The following is a 27,998-nucleotide window of genomic DNA, read 5'->3' as shown; positions in this document are numbered from 1 at the left end:
TCTCCAAATGTTTTTTTGCCTGGATGGGTCACCCACTGTGCAATCAAGCCATCGCTCATCACGGCCCAAAGCCACAGGATGGAGTAAAATAGGATGCAGATGCTCTCATGGAAGGCAGCAGACTGTAAGATTGTAGTGGATTTGTCGTCGAGAACCAGGGAATTACTCGGAGCATCTTGAGTTTCAGCTGCATTTAAAGGCAACACATGTTTGTCTCTCAAAATCTTTGTTTTTCTTTATTTAACAAAATATATAATCTATACAGAATACTATGCTTAAAGGTGCTTAAGGTGCATATAAACTCACTGTACATGTTTAGGATAAACTAAACTTTCATCAATCTAGTTTGATAGGTAATAAGTGTGTTATTATATATACATGGATATACAGTTTACCATATGTGCTTACAGGAAAACAGATACATGTTATAGTCTTAAATAGTAAAGGTGCTGGTGTCTTGGTCTTCTGAACCAGACTGCGATTGCGTTTGAGTGTGCATGTTCAGTGCGATCTCCACCGCCGGCTCCTCGCTCACGTGTCTCGGGTGTCTCCCAAGTCGCTGTCCGAGGCGCTTGGCAACCTTAAGCACGTGTCCCCGGAAGGACGATCCGATGAAGGCGTACAGGAGGGGGTTAATGCAGGCGTGGGCCAACGCCAGGCTCTCCGTCACTTGGATAGCTCGATCCAGGCCCTTGCTGACCTCACAGTCGGTCACGAGGATGTAGATGATGTCCATCGCTCGGCACAGCTTGACCACGTTGTAGGGCAGCTGGGTGAGCAGGAACACAGCCACCACAGCCAGCAGGACCCGCAGGGCACGCCACTTCCTGTCTCTCCGCACCCCAGCCGCCTGGCTCAGCGCCCGTCCTACCAGGCAGTAGCAAACCACCATGACCAGGAACGGGAGCAGGAATCTAAGGGTCACCTCCAGCAGCTCCAGGGCGGCCTTCGCAGGCCGGGCCATGCTGGGCGGGTACATGGCCGTACACATCATCCTGTGATGCGTGTGCTTCACCGTGGAGAAGAGGAGCTCAGGAAGGCCGAGGAAGCCAGCTACAGCCCACAGCGCCACACACACCAGGAGCCACTGTTTCCTTATCCTGGGACTTGTCCCGGTCCTACCTGTTGGATTCTGGGTGACAGCACGGTAGCGATCCACACTGATGCACGCCAGCAGCAGCATGCCACAGCTGAAGTTGGTGCTGTAGACGAAGGAGGTGATCTTACAGGCAGCCGAACCCAGCCTCCAGCCGTGGACGGCATCAGCCGCCCAGAAAGGCAGGGTGAAGAGCAGCAGCAGGTCTGAGATGGCCAGGTTGAGGATGCACACATCCGTCAGGGTTCGTAGGCGCACCTTGGACGTGTAGACCACCACCACCAGGGCGTTCCCAGCCAGGCCCACCACCAGAGCCAGGGCGTAGATGACCGGGAGGAAGACGCCGCCAAAAGAGCGCACTGCCTCCTTGTCACAAACGCTGTGTTCGTAGCTGTAGTCGTAACTGTCGTTCAAGCTGGAGTCGTCGTCGTCGAAATAATAGAAATCCTCCATTTTTCTGCACAAGGAAACAGACAAAGTGCAGTTTAGAGAGGCATTTGTTTTATTTTAAAATGTGGGAAACATTTGCTGTCATGTGCAGCTGCATAAAATGTAATTTGTGTGTTTTCACCACACTAAAGGAAGAATTCATTTGTAAACAATTAGCTGCTATTCACGAGAAACGGGGAAAGGAGATCTTTCTGTGTTGTGCATCAAAGGAATCTCTCCTGCATGGTTTCACTAATGGCTTTAGCTCTGTCTGTTTGGACTGTGTGTGGGCATGAATAAACCAGCGGAGGGGAGAGAGACCGGCATTGCAACTAATTACCCTTTGAATTCACTTAGTTGGTATTCTGCTGGATAATAGCGGATCTACTGACTAGGAGGTGGCAGCTTTTGATTCTGTGTTCCTTTGAACATAATCTCTGATTATCTATCAACACACAGGAAAAAGATCAGAATTATGGGAGACAGCCAAAGTCAAGAACGACAGGAAGTACGCAGAGTGAGGGATGAGGATGACACCAAAGTGCATCTAAGGTCTCTTCCCAGATCCGATTCCAGGATGTTGCGGTTAATCTCTATGTTATGTTTTGGTTCAACAGGACATCCCAGTGAAGTGAGACTTTCATCCAGACTCCCTGTGCTGTTAACAAACCCCTACTCTGTTGTCCTCTCCAGATGGAGATATCGTGTCTACTGGGAGCGCTGTGTGTACGAGGGTGTGCGTAGTAACTGTCGCTGGCTCTGATCGGACACAGATTATTGACGTTGCTTGGCAAAATGTCTGTAGAGGAACATCGTGCTTTAACTTAGGTTGAACTTAGAGTTGGGAGTTTCTCTTAACATCAAGATCATATGTTTTATTTATTAAAGTAACAAGGGATATCCAGAAGAAAAACACATGACGTGATTGATGATATCACTCCTGGCTGAGGACACAACTTTTACATTATTTTGGATGTCGGGATCAATTTGTTAAATCCCTCTCAGCTATGATGACAACAGCCTTCCTATGAAAAGTGTCCAGGTTTGTTACATAAGGGGTCATTACCCTCGGTTGGGTGGAGATGGAGTTACTTGCGCAAATGTTCATTGGAACATGCAGAAAAATGTCAAGTATTTCAGAGCTGTTGACAGCTGCGGCTCATATCTGAGGTCAGCGCGATGGAAGTTTTAAAGCAGTTATTTCATATAATGTGGAATGAATACAAAGTGCCTATCTGGGGCTGACATTGCGAAGCAGCTCAGGCTATAAAAATAGTTTGGTGTGTGGCATCAGTTACACGCTACATACTTGTCCCTGCACAAATAAGCGGAAATAAACCGGGAATAATGAAAATTGTAGGGTCAAGTGAACAAACTTGTTTTACTGCTTTACACCATCACAAACTAATAGTTTTAAATGAGACTTTTTCATGTTACTCTTTTTGGTTTAGTCGCTTTTTTATTTCCTGAACTAAATTCCAAACACAAAAGTTTTGTTTGTCCTGATTCTGCGCTATAAACTGAATTTACAGGCCTCATAATAACAATAATAAACTTCAGTCATATGATCCTGCCGGAGCTCAAAGTGCTTAACACAGACGCAAACTAACCATGACTAGAAAAACGCAAACAGAAGGCAGCAGGTCTAAGTTTAGGTTATCATTTCCTCAGTAAGGTTATAATGATGTCATAAAAGATCCCGAGCAGGACTTTGACTTAAACTGAACCTTTGACTAACGGAAAAACACGGCATGATACTTGTGTTCATCAGGGTGAAATATGTACATGTGAAAAGTCTTTTAATTTACATTTCAAAAATAAAACAGCAATACAAGAGATCTGAATTATAACCCATAAACAGCTGTCATCACATTATAAGGTAAAGAAGAAAATCACAGTCAGATGTATTTGTATCCATTTGTTATTGTTTGACTTGTAACATAATAAGTAAAGTGAAAAGATTCTTACCTTGTGTGTGTTTCTTCACTTGGATTAGAAGAGTCGGTGGTTTGAATCCCTCTGTTATCACTCAAACAGCTGTTGAGTATAAAGAGGGTAAAGTAATGTGCACCACTGAGCTGCAGTGACTGTCCTCTGTGCCTCAGCCCGCTCCACCCCCTCTCTCCTGACTCTGCACCTCTCTCTAACCACGTAGCTCTCTGTACACGTGTGTGTGCGCGCGTGTGTGTGTGTCTTTAAGGGCGTCATAGCAGGATAAATATGAATTCTTTGAGTCATTACTGTCTTTGTGTGCTGAAGATTGCAAAGAGAAATACCAGATAAGTTGTGAACTTAATCTCCCCCTCTGGATGTCACGCAGGGAGTGCCCTTTGTTTATGTCTGTGCAAGAAAAGAGTGGAGGAAACGAGGGTGTAAATAAGCATCTTATATTACAATTTTACAGTCTCTTTTGTTCATAGTTGTCTGCTGGAAAAAGCAGCTTGTGTTGATTTGTTATAAATTGTTGTGTTCGTTTCATCACTTAACATCGTCATCAGCAGAATTTTATTCATGGTTTTAGTTTCCTGTTTTTTTCCAAGGAAAAGTGCGTCTTTATTTCAGCTTCCTCTGAAACATCTCTCCAGTTTTTCATCCCTCTTTCACATTATTTCTTTTTCTTGTATTTAAATAAATCGCACAGAAAACATGAACACAAGAATGTTTTCTCGAATGTCACAGACAACATGAAATATCTGCATGCCACATTCTCAGGAAGACAGGGCTGGGAAGGTTTGTTTTAATTCCAGCAGTCATAGGGCATGTTGGGGCACGACTGTGGCGCGACGGCAGGGCTCACCTCATGTCACGGACCATGAGCGGGTTCACAAGAAAACCCAACCTGCCCCAGAGCTAAACGGGCTCTCCGTCTTGTTTTCCCTGGGTGGAGGCAGGTGTCAATTTCTGCGTGCTTTGCTGCAGATCCAACATTATCATTAATGTTTGTTTGAACTTCTGCAATCAGAGAAGAAGTTTAAACAGTTGTCAGATTGAGTTTGTGTGAGTGTTCGCACGCTGTGACGTCTGGAGCTGTCTGGAGCCCATATGTCCTGTCCCTAGGGGACATATTTGCCATTCAGACAGATGTATAAACAGGAAGGAGGATCATTGGTCACCCTGTTTGGGCCTGAGGGATTCAAGGACGCATAAGGGACTGGAATTTCCCAGTTTGGGAGTCCGCTTTTTGACTCCATTTGGTCATTGTTCTGTCTCATTGTGACTTAATTACTACTGAATCTAGTTTGTGTGATGATGTAAAAATCTATGTCCATATGATGTTGCCCTCTAGTGGGGGTTTGGTCCAGTATTTGTGATGTTGCAGCTGTAAAAGAAGATTTTTTCCCAGTAAGGCTCAATTAAATCTTCCCAACAAACACCATCTGCTCCAACGTTCCTCCATGTGAAAGAATCCAACTCAGGAAATGTAATTCATCCTCAGCTGGCCGTCCTCGTGACGCCAATCTGTCACCGGCTGTCATCCTCTTCCCACTCAGCGGCACACATTCATTTCCACGAAGACAGGGGTTACGGAAGGGTTACGGAAGGGTTAAGGACAGAGTCGGACGCTGAAAAAAAAGTTCCTTTTTCTCGTTGTTTTCATGCCAAAAGACGGCTAACCAGAAGCATTTCTAACTTCCCCGCAGGTGCAGGAAATCCCCAGTGCAAAGTGGCCATTGTGATGTGCAGGAGCGGCTCGCAGGATGTCGGCAGCAGGTCAGTTGATGATGTCAGTGTTGCTCAACGTGACGCGTTTTTGTCCTCTTCTGGTGAGTGGGAAAACGTCTGTGTTTGTGCAAGGGCTCATGAACTTAGTCCAGGATTTCTAGTTTTTCTTACTGAAATGATTCTTTTCAGTGAACCTTTGCACTTTGCTTCGGAGCCTGTATTTTACATGCATCTGTTTCTGTGCCACTGTTAAAACTTGAATTTACTTCCCTAGAGAACAGGGTGTGCTCCCCAGTGTTTACCTGCAATTTAACGCTCCTATTGTTAATTTTTGCCCCGGAGGTTTGGATCTCAACGGATGAAATAATGTGGCAAATGAATTTTGTTGGCACGGAAATAATGCGGCTTGCAAGTAACTGGCATTAATCGCTTAATCTGACACTCATCAGTTACAAGCATTTAAGATGTTAATGAAAAGAACTCAGACACACCCAAGATCTGTAATACTCTTTCTTCTTGTTTTGCCAGCAGGGCAACAAGACGCACACCCAGCCCTGTTTGCAAAGACAGACACCTAGTCGCAGTGATTTTGAAATTCCAGATTAAACAGTGGTTGAATGAAAGAGTATCATTTTTTCCTCAGGCACGGCCAGCACAGTATGATCCTCGTCCCCGTGCACACACCAGGCGTAAAGCTCGTCAGGCCGCTCACTGTGTTTGGACAGGATGGTAGGACTCTGTTATTATACCTTGTGCAATTAATGTTTCCTGTTTGCATTCAAATAAGACCCCTCATTCCTCTCTTTTTTCCTGTGTTTAGACGCCATCCATGGTGGCCACTTTGAAGTGCACTTTGAAAATGTGCGTGTCCCTTTGGCCAACATTATTCTGGGTGAGAGACTTTACTGCTCTTTGTTTCTTCCTGCTTCCTCTTACTTTCTGAAACTAGGTGTTCTTCTACACCTATAAAGCCATAGAATTATATTATTCCTTATCATTCCTTTATTGTGCTATGACAATAAAGAGATACTGACTGTTGTGTGTATAAGGTCAGTAGGACAGGGATAAAATTTTCCTCCTGTTTTGTCTTCGGGCTGTGTGCTGCCAGGAGAGGGCAGGGGATTCGAGATCGCTCAGGGTCGTCTGGGGCCGGGCCGGCTGCACCACTGCATGAGAGCTGTCGGTGCTGCAGAGTTGGCGCTGGAGCTGCTCTGCCAGCGGGCGGCCTCCAGGAGCACGTTTGGAAAGAAACTCTACCAACATGTAAGTGGACGCAGACCCTTGAGGTTCCTTTTAGTTTAAAAGTGCAGAGCTGTGGAGCTCTTTCCTGCTGACACCTAGTGGACAGATATATATATGCAGCTTTATTAAATATTTTCTCCTTCCTGTGTTACCAATGTTATATATATTATATATGTTGCATTCCTCTAATTTGTACTGTATTTTTGGAGCTGTCTGGAACCATCATTTCCTTTCCTTATGTGTAGGAAGTTGTTGCTCACTGGATAGCAGAGTGTCGTCTAATGATAGAACAGACCCGTCTGCTGACTCTACAGGCTGCTCATGCTCTGGATACAGTGGGCAGCCGCGCCGCTCGCAAACAGGTAACACCGTCAGTAGTCTGTTTGGGACATACTCTCACAACATACTCTCTACCATATTCACACCATGTAGTATATTTGTAGTTGGAATACAAGACACACTTTGATCAAATGATACTTGTCCTGTGCAAAATTGACTTTAGAATTCAACTATTTTAAAACATTTAGTTGTAATAGTCTGACTGTGAACATTTCACAGGATTTTAATCCCTTGAGCACACGTTTGTGGTTTTCCTAGTGCATACACTTACTGCTCCTTGTTTATTCCCTAGATTGCTATGATCAAGGTCGCAGCAGCCAGGATGGCCTGTAAGGTGGTGGACATTGCTATACAGGTATATGGAGGCGCAGGTGTGTCCGGAGACGTCCCGCTTGCACAGTTGTAAGTTCTTTTTTTTCCTCCACATAAATGAGTAAGCACTGAATCCATCTCCGCCCTGATGCTGATATTTCGTTCTCCATCAGGTATTCGTATGTGAGGACTCTGCGAATCGCTGACGGGCCAGATGAAGTGCATCTCTCTTCGATTGCTGGTCTAGAGCTGAGGGATCAACTGAAGAAAGCACAGGCCAAACTGTGAAGTAACGGGAATCATGTTGCCACAAGTTTCACTAAATTGCCTTAAAGGAAAAATTACAGCTTTTTTCAGGTGTAATGAATTATCTGCTAACACAAAGCAAGATTTTAATTGAAGGAGCAATTCTCCCCTGGAAAAAGCCACTGTCAGTCAAAGCTAATGTTCTCTGTAATCAATAGAAGCAATAATAATTGAAATTGGTGCCATAGCTGTGGAGAAAGTTGTACAAGCAGCTCGTGGTTTCGCCCATTCTACATTCCTACAACACCCAGCGTGCATTGCCCCCCTCCCTCTGAAAGGAACGGCTCAGCGAGAGACGCTGGAGTGAAATACTACCGTTTTCGCTGCAGGCAACGGCTCAGACATATGAGAACATACCGGTGAATCGCCTAAAAAATCTTCAGGTCTGCAGTCTACATTTCAAACCTGACGATTTTGAACGAGACATGACATCAGAGGCGGGCGTCCTAGATTGAGGAAGTGTAGTTTAGCGAGCTCCCTGGAGGTTTTCCAGGGACCATTGGAATTGCATTTGCATTTTTTTTCTACCATTATTAGCTCCCCACAACAGCATGATAGGACTGAGGTTGAAAATCGGTGAACTTGCCCTTTAAGAATTTTTGCTACTAAAATACACTAAATGTAAATAAATGACTGATGTACAATTAATTGTATATATTTTACTGCATTTTCTTTAAATAAATAATTTAAAGTCTGAATGTCCGCATTATGTTTGATTTAAAAATGACACTTGTTTATTAGGAATTTCTTTTAATGTGAACTACAAAAACAGAAAATGACAGCATGAATATGACTATAGTCATCACACTCTGTACGGGCGTGGTCTACCACATGGATGAATTCCATTGTGAGGTGACGGGGGGAGTCAGGACACACAAGCACATTATTTTTTTGTACAATATAAAACAGCAATGGCCCCATCCATTTGATACACCAGATGGCAACCCATGCAGGACCCTTCACTCGTCATTGTCTATACATTAACACGTGGCAGAGATCTTCAGCTGCCAAATCAGTCAGTCAATCTTTTATACAGCACGGCGCAGAAAAGGGGAGAATGGGGAGGGAGGAGGATAGGCTGGTTTGGAGGCTGAAGGGAAAGACGTGTCAGTGTTTGCTCTTCTTTGACTTTTTGTGAGACCGGTGCGGTGACCTTGATTTGGAGCGGGACTTTTTAGTTGATTTCTTGGGCGTTCTGGAGCGCGACCTCCTGGATCGTTTGGGTGTGCGAGGTGAGGGAGATCTAGAGGAAGAACACGACATTTTAATGATGTTTCAACTCTCTTTAACACCGCAGGACATAATAGTCCTAGCAGGCAGATTGTCTTACCTCTTGGAGGACTTTTTGTTGCTGGATCTCGGGGAGTCTTTATGGGTTGAGCGGGTAGATGTGTCTTTAGAGTACGAGCGGTCGGAGCGTTCTGATCTTTCTGATCGCTCTGAACGGGGCGACGATGACCGGCCTCGTCTGCTGCTGCTCCGTGTGGGGCTGGGTGAACCGCTGTGACGCCGCTTCCTATAAACCAGAGGAGACAAAAATCTATCAGATATTGAACAAATTCTATGATGTTGGACCATCCTAGAGTGGCACAGCACTGCAGCCTGCCAACCGATGACCTCACCTCTCTTTCCTGGTCGGCGTGTCCTCCTTCTCTTTCTCCTTCTTCAAGTCTTTCAACCGTGCCTCAGCTTTCTCCTTCTCTTTTTTCTCCCTCTCCTTCTCCCGTTCAAGTTTCTCCTTTTCTTTTTCCTACAGTAAAAAAAGAACAAAATGAATCACCCCATTTTTGAATCTGCACTCCTGTATTTTACCTAATCCGCAGAGCCCCACTCCCTACCTTTTGAAGAAGTTTGTCCCTGTAGTGCTCCACCTGCTCCTGGAAACTCTGCCCAGGCTTCTTGGGCCTTTTCCCAGACTCCAGCTCATCCTGGAACTTCATGACCTTAACCTGTAAAAGAGAAACGGTCAAACCAATGATTTATATTTGCACACAAAACACTGCGAATTCTGGTACATTGAGGGTTTGATGATAGTTGTTAGGTACCTCTATCTCCCTGAGTTTGGTGCGTTTCTCCTCATTCATTTCAGACATCTTGGCCTTGAAATCTGAGTCATCTCTGACAGGGTTGGAGTAGCTTTGATTATCGTCCGAGCGAGGGCTCCTGTCATCATAATCGCTGTCCTCGTCGTCCCTTCAGAGGTGGAAAAAGGTTATAAAAAAGGTCAAGAGTGCACTGGTGTATTTGCACAACATAACAGAAAACACACAGGAAAACTCACTTCTTTGCTTCTTCAGGCTGCTCAAACATCTCCCACTTTGAAGTTGTCACAGCTAAGAAGCAAACAAAATACAGCATAACTGAAACTGAGACACATAAAGCTTTTAATATATTATAAATCTGATGCCACTTAAATGTCTTACCTTGAGACTCTAACTCTGCCTCATCCACTGCTTCCCATTTGGAGGGTGCTACTTTGAAGGTTGCCTCCTTGGACTGATCCACTATAAAAAAAACATGACAAAACATGCATACATTAGGGCCAAGATCATGATTAACATACACTTTTTAAAACATCCTGCAGTACTCACAAGGTATTCCATCTATGTCTTCCTCCATGGGCTTGATAGGAACACCATCTAAATCATCCAGAGGGGCTCCATCAATAGGAGCCCCGTCAATGGGCCCTGCATCGATCGGCACCCCGTCCACATCCTCCAGCATAGAGCCGTCAACGTACTCCCCTATTGGAGCTCCATCGATGTCCTCTGCTGGCTCAGGCTGACAGCCAAAGAAAGGGAGACTTTAGTAACTGATGGAAACAGGGAATTTTAAAGATATTACAAGGGTTGTGTATAGTTGCATCATGTACCTCCACAATGACAACAACGGGTTCCTTCTCTGCAGCGAGATTAACCAGACCCAGGAAGATGTTCTGCAGCTTGATGAGGAAGGGGTCGGGGTACACAGCCCAGTCCTCCCAGGCCCGGAAACATGACATTACACGTTGCTGCCACAAAGAAGAACATGTTCAAGTGACATACTGTAGGTGACACAATGATTGCGTTTAATTCACATGGCAGAATTAAGATGTTTTGTACCTTGAAGTTCTCACTCTGAAGGTGACCCTGTATCGTTTTGTATGTCGAGTTGAGGTCTGCGAAAATCTGGCAGAGCTTTGCCTCAAAACTGTTGAAAAACAGGGACAAATGTGGATTTAAAAAGACAGTACATACGTGGGTATTACAATCATATGTTGACAATGCTGTGTGATCTGTGTCCAAGAGGGTGACTTACTATTTTCTGTAGTAAGACGCATTGGATACTTTGGCAGAAGAGTTGTACAGCACATCAGAAACTAGGTATAACCGTGCAATCTGAAATGTTGACAGTGAATATTAATACATTTTCAAATATCTACCGCAATATATGATGTGAAAAGTTGTCAATGGCTTTTCCGAGTAAATTGATTTAAGAGTGAAATCTTGCCTTCTTGGGAAGGGGGGTCTTGAGGATGGAGAGAGACTCTGTGACGCACTCCACGATCTCTTCAGCTGCTTCGGCGTGGCTCAGACAAAACAGCATGGCTTCTGCTATGTCGCCCCTCCTGGGAGTCATACCACGCAGCATCTCCTCTAGTTTGTCCCGCTCTCTGCAGAGAAGAAATCAAACTTTAGGATCACCAACAGCAGCATATTGTAACAGTTTGATGAATGAATGTATAAGGAGACGGTCTTACTCTTCTTTCAAGCAGCCTTTCTTGCTGCCCTCCTCTTCTTCCTCCTCTTCCTCACCATCATCATAAGGACCGTGGAGGTATGGATTAAGAGGAGGTGGGCGCCATAGAGAGCCATTTTTAAACATCCTAAAGTCATCTGTTCGCCATTTGGCTGGTGCTTCACCCTGAGAACATAATATTACAGTTAATACAGTTAAAACAAATCATCTCGTTTTCTACAGTGTGGGCTGGATACCTCTGACTTTGTGTTCTACAAACCTGCAGTATGGAGTAGAGCTTCCACCTGTAGTACACATGTGCTGGGCTCTGGTTCTCAAATAGAAACCTGGAGGAGAATAAATCACAAACATGAGCATACGCATCATAGCTGTGCAAACCCTGCTAAAATGATAAACGGTAATGACATCACAGATGTGCAGTGTAACTGACCTGTACATGGGATTGTTGATTTCTCTGTTCATGATCATGGCTTCAAACATTGGGCCTTCACGCACCACAAACTCGATCATTCGGTGGATGAGAGAGAGCAAATTCCTACAAGAAAAACACAGTTAAAGCAAACGGATTCAGACTGGCCGGACCCTTGACCACTACAAAAAACTGTTAGCTTAATTTATGCCTGGTGGTGTTGCACTCGGAACAGTCGTCTCCTTACAGACAAATGTGGCCAGGCTCTGCCGTGGCTAGATTCTTTATGGGTGTCACTAAAATGACTCAATCAAAACATACAATAACATCTGCTTATTATTAATTTACTATGTAGGATGAAAAGCTTAATGGAGAGACGACTGTAAAAGAGAATCACGTGACCAGGTATAAATTAAATGTGACTAAGCGTCTGAGCCTATGTATAACATCAAAGCAAACTGCTGCCAAAAATCAACTTAAAATTATGATTAATGTTACAGTAAAATGTTCTTATCTATTAAGAATTAATTAAACTAACAATTCAAATAACAAATTATTTAGAATTGTGCATAAATTGTTCATGCCTGTGTACTTTAAGGCTACAGTGCAACAGGATTTAATGACATAGCACCGCCTGGACCCTTTTATTTTAATCTTCCTAAAATCAAATTTCACAAAAGTGAAGCTGAAGAATTCGGGAAAGTAAAAGCAAGACATTGACAAGACACTGTATTAACTGAAAAGTCTGTCAGTACAGTGCCTTCCAATTCCCGCTCGTCTCCTGGCCAATGTGAAGTGAGGAAGAACCAAAGCAGTATAGGATTGTTGGCCTAAATAGGCTGAACATGTTCTCTACTGGTGGAGTTTGTCATGACTGAATACAGTGCAAATGAGATCACTTAAGTTCTTCTTGTGACAATTTTTTGGGGATAAACATGGTGCAGGCTGCATACAATTCGCCTCAAGTGGCCAACAAGACAAAGGATGTCTTTCATTTGACAACACAGATCACATTTACTTGTATTGGAGCCGATCGTACCAATGGCGGGGTAAAATTCAGTATACTTTCCCAATCCATCCCATGAGGCTTTTCAGGTCCCTCGCTGCTGCAGACAGTTCAACTTGTGCTGCTCACCAAGGCCAATGTCAAAGGTCATATAGAGACTAATGCTGGCAGGTTTGGATTTGTTGGCAGGGGCCAGATTTACTGAGCTCCCGATAGAGTGACAGAGGCCAAGGGGGTAGACGGTCTGAGTGAGCAATGGTCGGCAACTGGGATCTCACAACTACAGAGCTAGAATCAGCAGGCTATGTATGAGGCATATTAACATGTCGCTAAAAAAAAACAATGGAGTGGAACTGTGATGGACTAAATCATGATGTTTGGTTCTAAACAGCACATTTAAAAGCACTATAATGATCTTGTTACATATTTAACGGAAATATGAGTGATGGTGGATTGCGAAGAGCAAAACAAACCTGTCAGTCAGTAACTTTCTATGTGCTAATGTGATGACATTGTAGTAGCAACCATTGCTCACCCATACTGACCAGCCCCCTGTAGCATGCAGTGATCAACTGATCAAACTTTTAGCTTCATTATGGGATGTTTTTTTTTGTCTAAGTTTGTACACCAATTTTAAAAAAAGAAAAACATGTACCTTTCTGTTGGGATAACCACTTTGACTATGGCTTGCGACAGAGTCTGTATATGAAGTCACATCAGATAATAAACATAGAATGTGAGTATTGTTAAAAGGCAACAGGTGAAAAATATAAAAAATGCATTTAAAAGTGCAAATAGACAACAACTTTCCTTTACTGCTGTCAGTTTTACTACAAGGCCAAACACCCCTGACACTGTATTCACTAGCCATAAACACGTCTGAGCATTTTCCCACACGCTAACATTTCATTATACCCACCCTAAGACTAGTTTAACTAACTCAACAAGACAAAAACTATCACTTACAGTAATTTGGATAAAGACCTGTGCTGACTTGTGCTCATTATACAGGCTAACATCTTACCAGCTGCATTTACAAAACAAAGCCATAACCCATGACAAAGCCTAGGCTGACATGCTGAGTTACCTTCTCAAACTCCTCCTTGTTTTTAGGCGGAGGAAGCAGGGGAGCATTGGGGTTCTTTAGCCTCTCCCGGGGCTGTGCGTTGAATGGCAGGCCGGAGGGAGGCGGTGGGAGTGTGTGCTCCATCATGGAAGGAGGGATGTAGATGGGGTGGGGTGGAATGGGAACACCTTTGCCCCATCCTAATTTCATCTCAAAGTTCATAATCATCTTTCCTGTAAGCGGAATAAAAAAAACATACTTATAAAAGCTGAAAAGACGAGTGTGTCATTTTTTTATATCATATACGCAGCTTTGTACCATTTAGGTTCTTGAGTGCGCGCTCAGCATCCCTCCTGTTCATGAAAGCCACAAAGCCACAGTTCCTCTCCCGAGCCCTCTCCTCGTCTGTCCTCGGCCACATGATCTTCACGCTGGCCAGCGGGCCGTAACGGCCAAACTCTTGACACAGCATCTCCTCATTCATCTATGAAATACCGAAGATATACAAGGAGACTTGTATAGACACTGTTTGAAATGTAGATTTAGTACATAGCAAGGCAACAGGCTCAAATCAAGTTATCCTGTTCACAGCAAAGATATGTCAGCCAGTTCTATAGTGTCTCTCTTCTCCACTTCATACATGTTTGGAAAACAATTCACCTGCGGATTGATGTTTCCTAGATACAAGTTAGTAGTGGATGGATCTCCAACATCATGGGAACCGGGTGCACAATCATCCAAAACTGCAGACACAGAAAAGAGAGAGGAATGTCCTACTGCTGTCTGACAGGACAACCTACATTCTTAGCAAGATGAAGAAAATTCACAGCCACTATATTAAGTCAAAATTACCACTGGACGGACGGTTTCTTCTTGAAGAACCATCCGCTAAAAGAAGCAGAAAAGCAGTATAAATTTTGTTTCAGGGAAAAGGTGGACAAAGGGGGAAGGGAGTGGAGTCAGGCGTGCAGGACGGGGCCATTTCAGACCAAGTTAGTACATGGAACACAGTCTTGCAGCTGAGAGACACTTACACGAACGTCTGCCATCCGCACCCGAGAGAGGTTCAAAACGACTGACACGTCCTTTCATCTTGTGCCTTTCATCCCTTTCTTCCTGTATTCTGCAGGAAACAGCATATGTTACAATTAAGTACAACCTATGTTCCAATTATTACAAATGGACTTGTGTACTTTCACTACCATGTTTGCCCACTAGAATACTACTAGATTACACATGCTCTAAAACATGTTAATGTTTAACTGATTTAAGCGTCAAAACTTACTGTTTAAGCTCTTCTTTGAAGAGCTCCAAGTTGCTCTTCTTCTTTTCCTTTTCAGTGCTTTTCTTCACAGACTGAAATACAGATGTGGAAACAGTATCAATACTGCAAAAAAGCAATATAATGTACTAAATAAGTGACCGGAGAAGTTACTTGTTGACTATGATAGAACTTACATGTCGTTTGTCTAATGCTAAAAACTGAGGTGGTGTTTCCAAAGGCAAGAAGCTTTTTGTTTGGCCCTCAAAACGGGACTTGGGCTTGTACATCTTTCCTTTCTTCTCATCAGCAGCTGCCTCCTCTGAAAGAAGAAAGTTTGTCTCAAAATTAGGTACAATTCAAATTCATCTTTCGAAGACCTAGATTGGTGATGCTGTGAACTCTACTTATGCCTTACATATCATGCAATGCATTGGGTAATAGATTATGTAAATAATAAAAATAATTCATACCTTTTGTTGCATTTGCAATGCCACCACGGACAAAGGCCTTAACTTTCCCCTCCCCTCCTTCAAAAGCAGCAAGAAACTCCTCATAAATCTCTGCTGCCGCCCGCTCATCCTCCTGAGCAGAGAAAACAGTGTCAAGGTAAACAAATACATTCAACGAATACAAAGAAGTATGTTTACAAAATGCAAGCCAAGGGACCACATAAAAGACAATAATTTTGAAAAAGGAAGCAAATACATACTTTTTTCTTTATTTCATCTTGTTCCTTTTTGCTCAGGGTCCTCTTTGCTACAGCCATTTTGCCAATGCTGAAAGACTTAAGTTTGCTCTCAAGCAGCGCCTGTCAGAAACAGAATCAGAATCAGTTTTATTGGCCAGGCATGTACACATACAAGGAATTTGACTCCGGTTTAACTTTGCTCTCTATGTACAAGCCTTAAACATTAAAGCTTCTGTGAGGAGTTTTTCGCTGGTTATGAAACAGACTGGAATGAATTCTGATTACTCTATATGACTTACAAAAGCAAACCAGACCATCGGCGACAAGACTGATTAGACATTATACTAATATGTACAAGCCTACATTAAACATTAATACGAAACTTATGTGTACATGCTACGAGAGACAAGTGAAAAGGACGCTGAAATAATATATATATTAAAAATATATATATATATATATATATTATATACATATATATATACACAAAATGTTGTGTTATGTAATGTTATGTTACAGATGGGTTCATTTACATGAGGTAGACAGTTTTTCAGTATTTACAGTAAAAACAGTGTGCATAATCATGTATTGTAAACAAAGCCAACTTTTAACATGTTTTTAAAGTAACACAATAGACGTTTTTAATTGCAGACTGTCACACTGATCCGTTCTGCTTCAGGTAATGTTTGTTAATGCTCAGATGATTACTAATGCGCAACAGTTTTCATGTTGACAGCAAAGTTAAGCAGGGTTCATTAACGTTACAGTGACATTACGCAACTCAAACTGCACTGTTAGGGGGAGTGCGTTCATTGTAGTTAGAGATCGCTGCATTAATCTATGGTGATAAATCTGAATGGTTAATTTAATGCACATTTTCTACTTAATTGCATCCGGACATGAAGTACCGGCTAAAACTGAGCAAATTAGCCAGAGGCCTGCACGAGCTGGTATCTGCTGCAGCGCCGCCGACATCATTCGAATGACTGTTGAGAGGCTGAAATATTATCAGGCCCGAGTCCTGAAATAGTGACTTTACTATTCATACATTCAAACCACTCTCACATTAACGTCTATAAGAAGACTCGCAACAACGGTACAAAATGGATAGCTTTAAGAAAAATATGTATTTCTGGGTCAACTGTCCTGTCTAGTCTGGCTCGCCGTGGCTAAACCGCTAGCTTAGTTTAGCTAAATTAGCCAGTGAAGGTTAGCTTTAGCACGTTAGTAGTTAGCCAACACGGTTGCGCACATTCGTAACTCTTACAAGCTACAAGCACGTGAATAGTCAAAATTGTTTAGGCATGCTTTAATTTACATTGTTTTCAATACAACGGATAAGACATAGCTAACGTAAATACAAACTGTAAATTCACCTTAGCGCTAGCTTTTTGAGAGCCACCAGGCGTTCGGTCCGCCATCTTTTGTGGAACTAAAATAAAATCGATCATCGATTAGAAGATAGCGGCAGTTGTGAACTTCAGGCAACACAGTCGATCACCGAATCAGTGATGGCTTAGCTATTTTCTCCGCTTTGCCGCTTTTTAATGATTACTTTTCTAAGCACAGAGGACAGAATACCCGATTGGAACTGTGTATTTAATTTCCAATAATTTCAGGAAACAAAACAAGTTCTTATTTCAAATGGTTAATTTGAATATTTATTATAGTTATATTTCTAATTATTATTGTGTCCCAGCTGCCAAATATTCTTAACTTCGTACAGACCCAATACATCCACAGACAGCCAAATGTAATGTCTTAAAATGCAACCAGTTATTTCATTTTTGAAGTTAAGTAAAAAATAATAATAAAATACAGCACTGAGTGCCTATAGGCCTACCATATTTAGTCCAGCAGGTGGTGCTCTCTCTCTCCATCGCTCTCATTTTTCTATGTTACCTGTGCATATTAATCTGACAGTCGCAGCCTACGGCGATTTCAAACACATATTTTTAATGATATTTCAGCTGTGGGGGAAAATTACATTCCTGTTGGAGAACATGTCACAGTTGTCTTCTGTCACTCCACATCTGGTCAGTAAGATCTCTTAGGTAATTATCAAATCCGTTTATGGTACATAGTTAATGGAGTGCCAGATCATTCATGTATGATTTCTTGGGTCAAGTTTAATCATGCCACCTCCTTCAAGGTTTTCCAGGTGCCACATAAATGAATGCGAATCTTCACACCCTTTCCGCACTTCTTTAATCGGTTTTTTTTCTTCTTCGTTTTTTTTGGTGGGGAAAAGCAGCAGCCTGTGCCCCGTCCCTCCCTCCACGCAGAACAAACGCTATATTCATCTGCTCCAGCTTGCAGTTACTGAAACTCCCTGCAGGAACTCCTGGCTACTTTTCCCTACCGTGTGAGCTGCTGAACACAATGCCATTCATGCCACGGGGCGAAAACAGGCGAAGAGCCTGCTCCGTTAACCCTACAATGTGGAGAACATGCAGTATTTTTTGCGCATGGAGTCTACTCTTTTTGACAGAGGTCTGTGCGCAGTCTCAGCGGAGGTATACCTTTATTTCCTTTTTTTTTCAATTGATATGAAAGATTTTGGAGTGAGCAAGGTGTCATGGAGGAGAAATGGAGAAGACGCAGCGTTGGTGGACAGGAGTTAATTTACAGGAATATTCTGCAGTCTGGTGCATTGAATTAAATCTGTGTTGGATCAAATACAGGCTTTTAAATGTTTACTGCTTTAACATATCATCCTTATTTAATATCTGGAATATAAAACATTCTTTCCCCCTCCAGACCAACCTTCACGTGCGGTGGAAACATTACAGGGGACTCTGGAGTAATCGGCAGCCAGGGGTACCCAGGAGTTTACCCTCCAAATACCAAATGTGTGTGGAGAATCACAGTGAGTCCCATTTTATATTCACACGTTTTGCTGTCCTACCAAACCTTATGAAAATGATGATAACATGTATAAATAGTTAATGGGAAAGCTCAGTAAACAGCTGCACAGCATGATACTCTTTAACTAACCCAAACTCCTAATTTCCTTCTAAAAATACTGAACCACTGCCTGCTCAGGAAAGTTTATTTTTTTCAGACTGGATTCATTACAAAACATTTTAACACTAAAGCTAATACAGCTTGCATAGGACCAGGGTCTATTTTCTTGCTCTATACAAGGCAAGCAAGTCATATCCAGTGGGAAATGTGACCTTTTATTGCTCCCAGTAATAATAAAAATTGTGACATAGACCTTTAATTCCCTCTGTAAATTCCCACCCAGGTCCCTGAGGGAAAGGTGGTGGTCCTGTCATTCCGCTTCATAGACCTGGAGAGCGACAACCTGTGCCGCTACGACTATGTGGATGTTTACAGCGGCCATGTCAGCGGGCAGAGACTCGGTCGCTTCTGTGGGACGTTCAAGCCGGGAGCCCTGGTTTCCACGGGCAACAAGATGCTCATGCAGATGGTGTCTGATGCCAACACTGCTGGGAGTGGCTTCCTGGCTGTTTTCTCTGCTGCGCACCCACATGAGAGAGGTAGGCAAACATGGGGAGAAGAGTAGTTGTGGCTCTTAATGTTGTACAAATAGAGGCCAAGGTTGCAGCTGTGTAGAGAATATGTAACCACTACTTAAGCTTATAATACAGAGCCACATGGGACCGTGTCTCAGCTGTGACCTCACCCCCATAAAGGAAACTGATAGTGGCCTGGGAGTGTGTCTGTTTTGGCAGTCTTTAAAGAGCAGATTAACAAGCCTGTTAAACACAAATTGCTTCATGAAGGTCATCGCGATACCCGGACAGAAAGTTGAGTTCCTCTAGTGATACTTTGAATAATTTTCGAGGCATGCAGACACATACTAAAACAAAAGGAGGTGATGTTTTTCTGACCTTTAGGCGTTTCATTTGTCCAAGACAAGGCTCTGGGTTTAAAGTTCCAGCTTGTGGACAAAAAGGGAGGAATATCTTAACCCTTCTTGCAGTATGATGTGGAATTTCTCACTGACATTTCTTCAGTAGGAGGCACAGGTCAGAAGTATCACTTAGAGTTGAGTCAGCCTCTTCTTCTCTGCAGGGTTGCAACATCTTGTGCGCTGTTTTTGAGGAATTTTAATGGCTGGTTCTTTGTACCCAAGAAGTTGACAGCAGAAGGGGACAATGTCTTTTAAGCAGCTCTTAAACAATGGATGTAAGAAGATAGATTGTGTCCATAATTTCTCTGAGTGTGAGAGCTGTACAGAAAACCTTTTGTTTTTGTTGGTTGTCTATTTTAGTCACTCAGCTAAATTGTACTCATTCCCTGGACATGTGGGAAAGAAAACATCAATCTAAGTGTATGTTGCAACGAAAATGTGTCTTCAAAAGATTTAGTTCTCTGGCAGTCTAAACAGCTTGTTCTTGTTATTGAACCAATGTTTGTCAGATGCTTGAAAAGTTTGAAGCATGGTGTCTTTTTTTAAAACCGACTAATGAGTGACTTCCTTTTTAGGGTGCACATAATGACAAAGAAGGCAATGAGAGCACCTATTACTGAAGATGGTTTATTGCAGGCTCATATAATGGACATGCCATTCTTTTCTGTGAAACAATAAAGAATACGATCTGGATCATTTCCTTCAAGGAGCAGAAGTGATGTTTTGCAGATTATTCTTGATGACTTTCTTGGATTCATTTAAGTCATGACTCCACAGGGGACCAGTACTGTGGAGGCAGATTGGACAAGCCCGCTGGGACTTTTAAAACACCAAACTGGCCTGAGAAGGACTACCCAGCTGGGGTCACCTGCGCCTGGCACATAGTGGCACCAAAGAACCAGGTCAGATAGTTCAAATCCGATATTATTTTTTTCTTATTGTTGTATGTAAAATGTTATGTAATGTTTTGATTGGAAATGTCTCTCAACGGAATTTAGATTGAGGCAAATTTGGCCCATTTGAACTGCTAAGTTTTTAAAAGATTAAAAACACAGACATCATCCACAGCACATTGCTACATGCTACATGCTAACATTGAAAATTGATTTTTCAGGAGTATATGGATGAATTATCCTTATTATAAAGCATAACACATGTATAAGAAGTGAGATCATATAAAGAGAAATGTTACCCTAAAGGGGAACTAGAATTTGTTTACCAAAGTCAGATTTAAAAGTTTAGAGTAAGTACTTCTGTAAAAAAAAAAGCTGTATAAAGCATTTTGTTGCTGTGGAGAGATCTGGTAAATTACCTCAAGTGATGTCACTCAAGGCAGCGTCAGTTGGATTTTAAGTTCACGATAAAAAAACTAAATTTTTTTACTAGCTAACTCTTGTCATCTTTGCTTGAGGCTAGAGGCTCATGGCCACATTAGCCGCTACTAGCATAACAATCAGAATCAGCTTTATTGGCCAGGTATGTACACAAACAAGGAATTTGACTCCGGTTTAACTTGGCTCTCTATGTATAAGCATTAAACATTAAATATTAAACTAAAATCTGTAAGCCTACCTTAGACATTAAATAATCAGACTAATATGTACAAGGAAAAGTACTAGAGAGCGCTGTACCGAGGTTGCGATCCGCGCTGCCATCTTGGATCGACAGCAACCGAGAATTGCTGGCCATACTGTCGGCTGTCACGCTGCATTGTGGGTAATGCAGGTACTAAAGAGAAGAAGCAAGAAGACATGGAATTAAAAGTCAATATCTGAAGTTTAACTGCATGGATTATGAGTATGACCTCATTTTGGAGTGAATGCTACAGTTCTCTTTGAAGATGGTTTAATGTGTAAGGGATGTGGAACAAGACTACATCATCCCTCAAATGATAGGGTACCCTTTAATCAAATGACACACCCTGATAGTCCTTTTAAAAGCCTTTTCTTGATGTATGAGAACTTCCTTATGATTTGTCTCCTGCTACAGATCATTGAAGTCAAGTTTGAGAAGTTTGATGTGGAAAGAGACAACTACTGCCGCTACGACCACGTCTCCATCTTCAACGGGGCAGAAATCAACGACGCCAAGAGGATCGGCAAATACTGCGGAGACAGCCCCCCAGCGTAGGTGATTCTTTCATGAAGATGTTATTTTCCTTAAGGGCCATCCTTTCAATCTCTCTCAGTTTGCACTCATTTGGCTTGTCTGTGTTTCTTTTCAGGCCGGTGTTCTCAGATGGGAACCAGCTCCTTATCCAGTTCCTGTCAGATCTCAGTCTTACCGCAGACGGCTTCATTGGACATTACAAGTTCAGACCGAAGAAATTCCCCACCACGACGATACCACCCACCACGACCACACAGCCTGTCACCACCAGGCCCATACGTAGGTACCAACTTTAATCACGTAAAACCTCTAGAGGACTTCAAACATCTGTATATGTTGACGTAGCAATCAGACATGCTAACTTTGTGCTACTGGATTCTCTTGCTAACATGTGGGGTTTATCTTTCCCTTTAAAAAGAGGGGCATCTGGAATCTGCTTCTCAAAGCACATCTGGGCAAGAAAAGAACTAAGCAAAGTCTACTGCTTTTATAAGACTAGACTCCGTCAAGAGTCATCTTTACACTGCCTATGGCTAAGAAAGCTATGACTCAGAGCTACCTCACAGTACATATGGAAAAGTAGCAAACATAATTACAGATTTTCTGTACATATTATGGGTAATAGTGGTCTGTTTAACAAAAAAAAAGGTTACATTAAACCCTGGATATACACAACCAAGAGAGAATTGACCAACAGTGCTGGAGATGGTGCAGCCGATGCAAACGCAGCAAATGTTCAAACACAACATCTGCTAAAGTTGTCAGTTTTCTTCTGTGTAAACTGTACATAACACAAGTTCATATACAACGTAGGCATGTGTCTGCAATCACAGCTCATTTTCATACGCAAACTCACATTCCCACACACTGTTTTCTTTTCCCTCGGTCAAGCCAGGTTATTTTGGCACCTCCCTGCCATGATGTCAGACTGCGACAACGCTTTGTGGTTGGCTTATCTTTCCTGACTTCTCCCTCTTCAGCAAGAATAATATTTTTACAGCCACCTTGTATTTTCTTGGTTCTTTCCCGTATAGACTCTTTGCTATGTCTAACTCCAAAAAACAGATGTTCGCCTGTCACATAATCTGGCTACTCTAAACACTGCACATTGTCTCCAAGGCTGACAGCCTTTTATTTGGAGAGCCTCTTGTGTTACTGAGAATATTCTGTCAATAAACCACAGTAGAAACAGATGCAACCATAACTCAACAGCTTGCTTTTCTGGCAGGCAAAATTACAGAGATTGATTTTTCTTATTTGTGTCTCCGCAGCTCTGAAGTACTCTGTGGCTCTGTGCCAGCAGAAATGCAAAAGACGAGGAACACTTGAGAGCAATTACTGCTCCAGCAATTTCGGTAAGAATATCAGCGCATGTTGGAATTAATTAAAACATTTAAGCCAGAGTTACTGAAATGTTCCAGCTTTGCTTTTGTATTCATTTAATTTACCTACTGTTTTATACATATTAATACTAGAATTACCAAACCTACATAGTACAAATTCCTCAAAGATTCATGTCAGCGCAGCCTACGTTAGCTTAGAAGCTAAATCTCCCCCAAAAAGCACTTTCATGTTCACAGTTCCAATCATGTCACTATCTGTGCTCTTCTGATTTCCAGCTTTGCCTTTGTTAACACTGAATTTACTTACTGTTATAAACATAATGATACTAAAATTACCAAACCTACACTGCATAAAATCTTCAAAGATTTATGTTAGCGCAGCCTATGTTAGCAAGAGCTGCTAAAACTCCCTCAACGAGCACTTCACAGTCCAAACCATGTCACTTTCTTAGCTCCTCTGATTTCTAGCTTTGCCATGGTTAACACTGAATTTACCTACTCTTATATACACATTAATACTAAAATTACCAAACCTACACAGCATAAAATCTTCAAAGATTTATGTTAGCGCAGTCTATGTTAGCAAGAGCTGCTAAAACTCCCTCAACAAGCATTTTACAGTCCTAATCATGTCACCATCTTTGCTCCTCTGCTTCCCAGGTTTGCTTTTGTGATAATTTAATTTACCTACTGTTATATACATTATTAATACTAAGTTAACCAGATCTACACAGCACAAATTCTTGAAAGATTTACATTAGCACAGCTTACGTTAGCATTAGCAGCTAAAACTCCCCCAAAAAGCAGTTTACAGTCCCAATCATGTCACTATCTGTCCTCCTCTGATTTCCCACAGTGCATCTCAAAGACTTTCTTGATAGCCTGTCAGGAAGTGAAGGAGTGTATACAGTAGGACACAGTTGCCTCCAGTGTAAACAGACACACACACTCAGCCCCTGACTGTGGATAAACTGTTGTAAATGAACGTGTTGATTCAGGCTCGGCCTCCGTTTGCGACTCTCCTGCTCTGATGTTTTGCTCTCGGAGATGTTTACCACATGTGGTAGATTGGTATTTTAAAGAGTTCACTTGGATGTGCTGCAGGAACTGAGGGAATCAAGCGATGTGGTGGTGCGTGTGGAAATAGTCGCCTATGTTTGATGTGGTGGCGGAGGTAGCACGCAGTATGTTACATCACTTTTTAATGAACTGGCGTGACAGTGGAGTGAAAATAGTTTGTCTAATCAACACTTTAAATCACAACTGTTGGTATTGTTGAATCTAATTGTTAGATATATGTACTTTAACATATCAAAACCACTTCTTTGTGTTATGTAGCATGAGAGACAAAAGTATTACTGACACAGGCAGTCCTCTGGCTATTCTCATCCCTGTCAGGAAATTAAACAGGCAGAATGTAAAGTCCAGACATATTGGTACCATCAGTGCAAAGATCCTGTTCATGCTGATTCAGTCTCGCTGTCTTCACTATCACTGCTAAATTTCAAGTCCTTTCTTTTGTGAGCCAAACAGCAGAACTGTAATTTTTCTTCTCTTTGGGACCTGGTTAGACTAAACAGGAAGTGACAGAAGCTGCACCCTGCAAATGGTTCACACATTTTTAAGCACAGTAGACCACTTAGAGGCAATTCTGTGTTCTGGTAAATTAACCTATAAAACATTCTGTCTTTTGTTAACCAGAGTCCAGAACACAAAAATAGTTTGGTTGACGCACGCACTTTGTTGCCATCTGCTTTCTGTCCATATTAGATTGCATTATACACAATCTCCACTGACCTCTGCTCCACTGACTCACAATTACACAACAATATAACATATTTAATTTGGCCTCGTCTCAGACAGAGTTTTTTGAGTTTTGGGGAAAGGGCTACAAGCTAGTAAAAAGGTCAAAAGGGGGGATGTTGGAAGCCTGAAAGGAAATGTCGAGTGGCCATGCTGTTAATTCATCATGACATCTTTACAGACCAGCTGCACTTCACAGACACCAATTGAGGAATAGTAGGCACATATTGTTCACATTTCTCTGAGAGGATGACAATAAAAAGCCTCATGTTACATTCAGGACTCCCTTTCATGTGATGTTGAAACATTTACCGAGATTATTCACATCGCTCATATTAGCTCTACTTGCTAAATTCCTGAAGTGTTATAGTTGTAAGTGCTGTATTTGAATGTTTTGTAGCCATGCTAGCAGTATGACTTTAGAGATGGCCATATCGGTTGGTCGGACTAAAGGATGGATTGCCTTGAAATTTTACTCAGACATTCATAGTCCTAAAAAGATGAACCAATCCAGCTTTGGGGATTTCAATACTTTTTCTTTAGAGCTACCATTCGTTTAAAAGTTTTGCTTTTTAGTTCAATATCTTGACCTCACTTGGATTCAAGTGATTTTACACCAAAGGCAGGTCAAATTTTACAGGTATCTTTTAATTTGGGCTGTCATGGTGCATAAAGGATGAATCCTGGTGTCTATGTCGACTCTAGCAAGGTCCACCATGAGGTCCACATTTAAGGTCTTTATTGTCTCATCTACTCGATCAACTACTTGATGTAGTGGCATTAAATTTAGTACAGACCAAATTTCAGGATGTTATATCCTTTATAAGACTTTTTTTAATGAATAAATGCTCGCTAATCTGCTGACATTCGGACAACCGTGTCTTGAGACACGTTCCCAACAGCCTTAGCTACACTTTTAGCTGTCTACTACTTAGCTAAAATTAGCATGCTAGCACGCCAAACGAAGAATACGAATGTGGTGAACATTTTACACGTTAGCATGTTAGCATTTTAGCATTTTTATTGTGAACTTGTTTACATCCCGACGTTAGCATAGTACAGTCTCAGATAGTTGCTAACGTGGCTGTAACTCTTGTTACCTATCTGTCTGATAAGACTCAGTTACATCTTTTTTACTCTTGGGCTTTTACAAAGTCTCAATAAGCAGCTTTTGTCAGTATCACTGATAGCTGGAGAAACAAACTTGCCAACGTATGCTTGTGATTAAATTGTAAATAGACATCTCTCGTATCCGTTTTTGTGCTTGTTTATGAGGAAGTGTGTGAGCTACAGTACAGGCAATGTTTACTTTGAATTCTAGTTATTATTTTCTATTTATGTGATAAATAGAATTCTGTTTATGTTTGGGTTTTTTTTACCTGTGTGTTTGTGTGTCTATGACAGTGATAACTGGAACCGTCATTACTGCAGTGATGAGAGGAGGAAGTATGTACGCCACTGTCTCCATCATCAACGTGTACAGAGAGGGCAATCTGGCCATCCAGCAGGCAGGAAAGACCATGAGCACCAAGATCGTTATCCTCTGCAAGAAGTGTCCATTTGTCAGACGAGGTGAGTTCACAAAGTGCTTGAAAAATTAAATTGTATATTTTTTAATGTATGGATCAACAGTCACAAATGATGCGTTTCCGGGTTGACTGTTTTGAATAACCTATGGCTCTGAGTTTGCCTCTTTTGCCGCGCCGTCAGTCGATAGAGCTCTTCCCAAAGGTGTGAGGTGAGCGGCAGAACTCACTGTCCAAACAGTCACATTAAATATGTTTATATGTTTGGATATAAACATATGGTATACAGACCTGCCGTGTGGAGATTCTGACATCTGGCCTCCCTGAATGTCTCTGCCGTTCCGCCACTGCATTCAGGTTTTTTTTGTGTGACCTCACCAGGCTTGAACTACATCTTCATGGGCCAGGTGGACGATGACGGCCGGGGGAAGATCGCCCCTCACCACTTTGTTATGGCGTTTAAGACGAAGAACCAGAAAGGACTCAACGTTCTGAAGAACAAGAGGTGCTGAGGTTGTGTAGCTCTGAGGATCTTCACTGGACAGATGGGCCTGAGACTCAGTTCAGTTGGGGCGGTTGCAAAGACATTTAGACAAGTTCTTCCACTCAGTCTTCCATAAAAGAGCAATTGATAAGTCTGTTTTGCAACCTCGGATTAATCACCAATCAAATTAGTTGTAATTTACATCCCAGCCTCTTATCATCCCTGTGTTGCCCCTTGCAGGATATTAACTTAAAGCCAATGACAGAAGCCCAGTGTCAGGACTATAGCAGCAGGTCATAGTGTCAAACATAAACAAGATGATTTAAAACTCTCTGATTGCACTTGTCAATTCAAATTTATACTTTCTGTTTTGTCATGTTGAGGCTGGGGAGAGCAATGTGTATGCATCAAACACATACGTCAGTCTGACGTAGTAGTCTTTAATTTCACAAGCATTATAAGTACCTATAGGGGAGTTTTCACAACTGATTTTTGTCGTTTTAATGACTTTGCTTTCAAGCTATGTTCAACTTTCTGCTTTCAATTTAAAGGGGCAGGATTGGAAGTTTTAAAGTGGTGATAAAAAGTGCAATATTTAATATATACATGATTCTTTTTTTATGCTGGTTTTGATTGAAACAAAAGAGGACCTTCCAAGCTAACGCTCTTTTCTTCAGTTTGTTTACACATGCAAAGCGCCGACTTCAGCATTCATCATTTACTTGCGTTGTTTTTGAAAGGGCAGAGGTATGAAATGAGAAATATTTTCATATGAAAAAGTCTGTGAATATAATTTATATTTTATTGTTTTAATCTGCCATAATAAAACTCCTTTAACAGTTTATTTTTGTTTGTCTGCTTTTGTACAAGAACTTTCAGCTGAGGCGGGGCGCTGGTTTAGCTCAGCTGGTAGAGCAGGCGCCCTATGTGCAGAGGCTACACGCCGATCGCAGGCTTGATTCCCGGTCACTTAGTGCATGTCATCCCCCACTCTCTCCTCCCCACATTTCCTGTCTCTCTTAAATTGTCCTATAAATAAAGGCAAAAGATAAAATAATCTTTAAAGCGCTAATCTCGAAGATCTCAGTTTCGTTCTCTTTAGTCGATAGTCACCTATGTCGATAAATAGTAATTGCAGGAGCTCACTTCCCAGATATCCAGTGTTGCATGTCTGACGTCCACGGTTGGCTCCGGTTGTTACTCGTGATTTTCCTCGCTGACGGTCGCTTTCCTTTTTAGACTGTTTGCTTCATCTGAGCGTCGAGTTTGTTTCTTTTTCTTTGGATTTTCAG

The 27,998-nt window shown here is 42.1% G+C and overlaps 4 protein-coding genes across 6 annotated transcripts in view; 2 read left to right on the top strand and 2 right to left on the bottom strand.

The window, feature by feature from the left end:
* Positions 1-8,054, top strand: part of LOC138595646 (nephrocystin-3-like) — a 32,838-nt gene extending 24,784 nt beyond the window's left edge. For both annotated transcript variants that reach the window (XM_069666981.1, XM_069666982.1), the window contains 7 exons: positions 5,167-5,236; positions 5,832-5,917; positions 6,009-6,080; positions 6,297-6,451; positions 6,676-6,792; positions 7,062-7,171; positions 7,255-8,054. In XM_069666981.1, coding sequence (XP_069523082.1) covers positions 5,167-5,236; positions 5,832-5,917; positions 6,009-6,080; positions 6,297-6,451; positions 6,676-6,792; positions 7,062-7,171; positions 7,255-7,369 — 725 coding nt within the window. In that variant the 3' untranslated portion in view covers positions 7,370-8,054. The remainder of the gene's footprint in view (positions 1-5,166; positions 5,237-5,831; positions 5,918-6,008; positions 6,081-6,296; positions 6,452-6,675; positions 6,793-7,061; positions 7,172-7,254) is intronic.
* Positions 2-3,607, bottom strand: ackr4b (atypical chemokine receptor 4b). Its single transcript, XM_069666980.1, has 2 exons — positions 3,494-3,607; positions 2-1,553 (listed from the first exon to the last, which is right to left on the bottom strand). Exon 2 carries the CDS (start codon positions 1,547-1,549, stop codon positions 434-436), a length of 1,116 nt encoding a protein of 371 aa, XP_069523081.1. The 5' UTR covers positions 1,550-1,553; positions 3,494-3,607; the 3' UTR covers positions 2-433.
* Positions 8,055-8,113: 59 nt separating the features above from the next.
* On the bottom strand, positions 8,114-16,981 carry u2surp (U2 snRNP-associated SURP domain containing). Of its 2 annotated transcripts, XM_069667112.1 has the most exons (26): positions 16,935-16,981; positions 15,580-15,678; positions 15,341-15,452; positions 15,065-15,189; positions 14,892-14,962; positions 14,641-14,729; positions 14,459-14,494; positions 14,267-14,349; positions 13,925-14,090; positions 13,628-13,839; positions 13,196-13,239; positions 11,556-11,660; positions 11,385-11,451; positions 11,127-11,290; positions 10,877-11,039; positions 10,685-10,764; positions 10,489-10,576; positions 10,260-10,397; positions 9,979-10,168; positions 9,811-9,891; positions 9,669-9,720; positions 9,433-9,580; positions 9,226-9,336; positions 9,010-9,137; positions 8,718-8,903; positions 8,114-8,630 (listed from the first exon to the last, which is right to left on the bottom strand). In XM_069667112.1, exons 1-26 carry the CDS (start codon positions 16,977-16,979, stop codon positions 8,495-8,497), a joined length of 2,919 nt encoding a protein of 972 aa, XP_069523213.1. In that variant the 5' UTR covers positions 16,980-16,981; the 3' UTR covers positions 8,114-8,494. The 2 variants fall into 2 exon arrangements, with proteins under 2 accessions (XP_069523213.1, XP_069523214.1); XM_069667113.1 differs by lacking the exons at positions 13,196-13,239; positions 13,925-14,090; positions 14,267-14,349; ... (5 more) ...; positions 15,580-15,678; positions 16,935-16,981 and having other exon boundaries at positions 13,628-13,766.
* Positions 16,982-17,901: 920 nt separating this feature from the next.
* On the top strand, positions 17,902-27,511 carry pcolce2b (procollagen C-endopeptidase enhancer 2b). The gene is made up of 9 exons (XM_069667439.1): positions 17,902-18,074; positions 18,319-18,427; positions 18,809-19,064; positions 20,219-20,343; positions 21,431-21,567; positions 21,666-21,829; positions 22,822-22,905; positions 26,101-26,268; positions 26,604-27,511. The coding sequence occupies exons 1-9, from the start codon at positions 17,941-17,943 to the stop codon at positions 26,732-26,734; spliced, it is 1,308 nt and encodes a 435-aa protein (XP_069523540.1). The 5' UTR covers positions 17,902-17,940; the 3' UTR covers positions 26,735-27,511.
* Positions 27,512-27,998: the final 487 nt, after the last annotated feature.

This window comes from Semicossyphus pulcher, unplaced genomic scaffold (assembly GCF_022749685.1).
Source record: "Semicossyphus pulcher isolate SPU_LCO1_2020_fin unplaced genomic scaffold, fSemPul1.0.p SCAF_18, whole genome shotgun sequence".
Taxonomy (NCBI): domain Eukaryota; kingdom Metazoa; phylum Chordata; class Actinopteri; order Labriformes; family Labridae; genus Semicossyphus; species Semicossyphus pulcher.
This window is presented reverse-complemented; position numbering and strand designations above follow the sequence as displayed.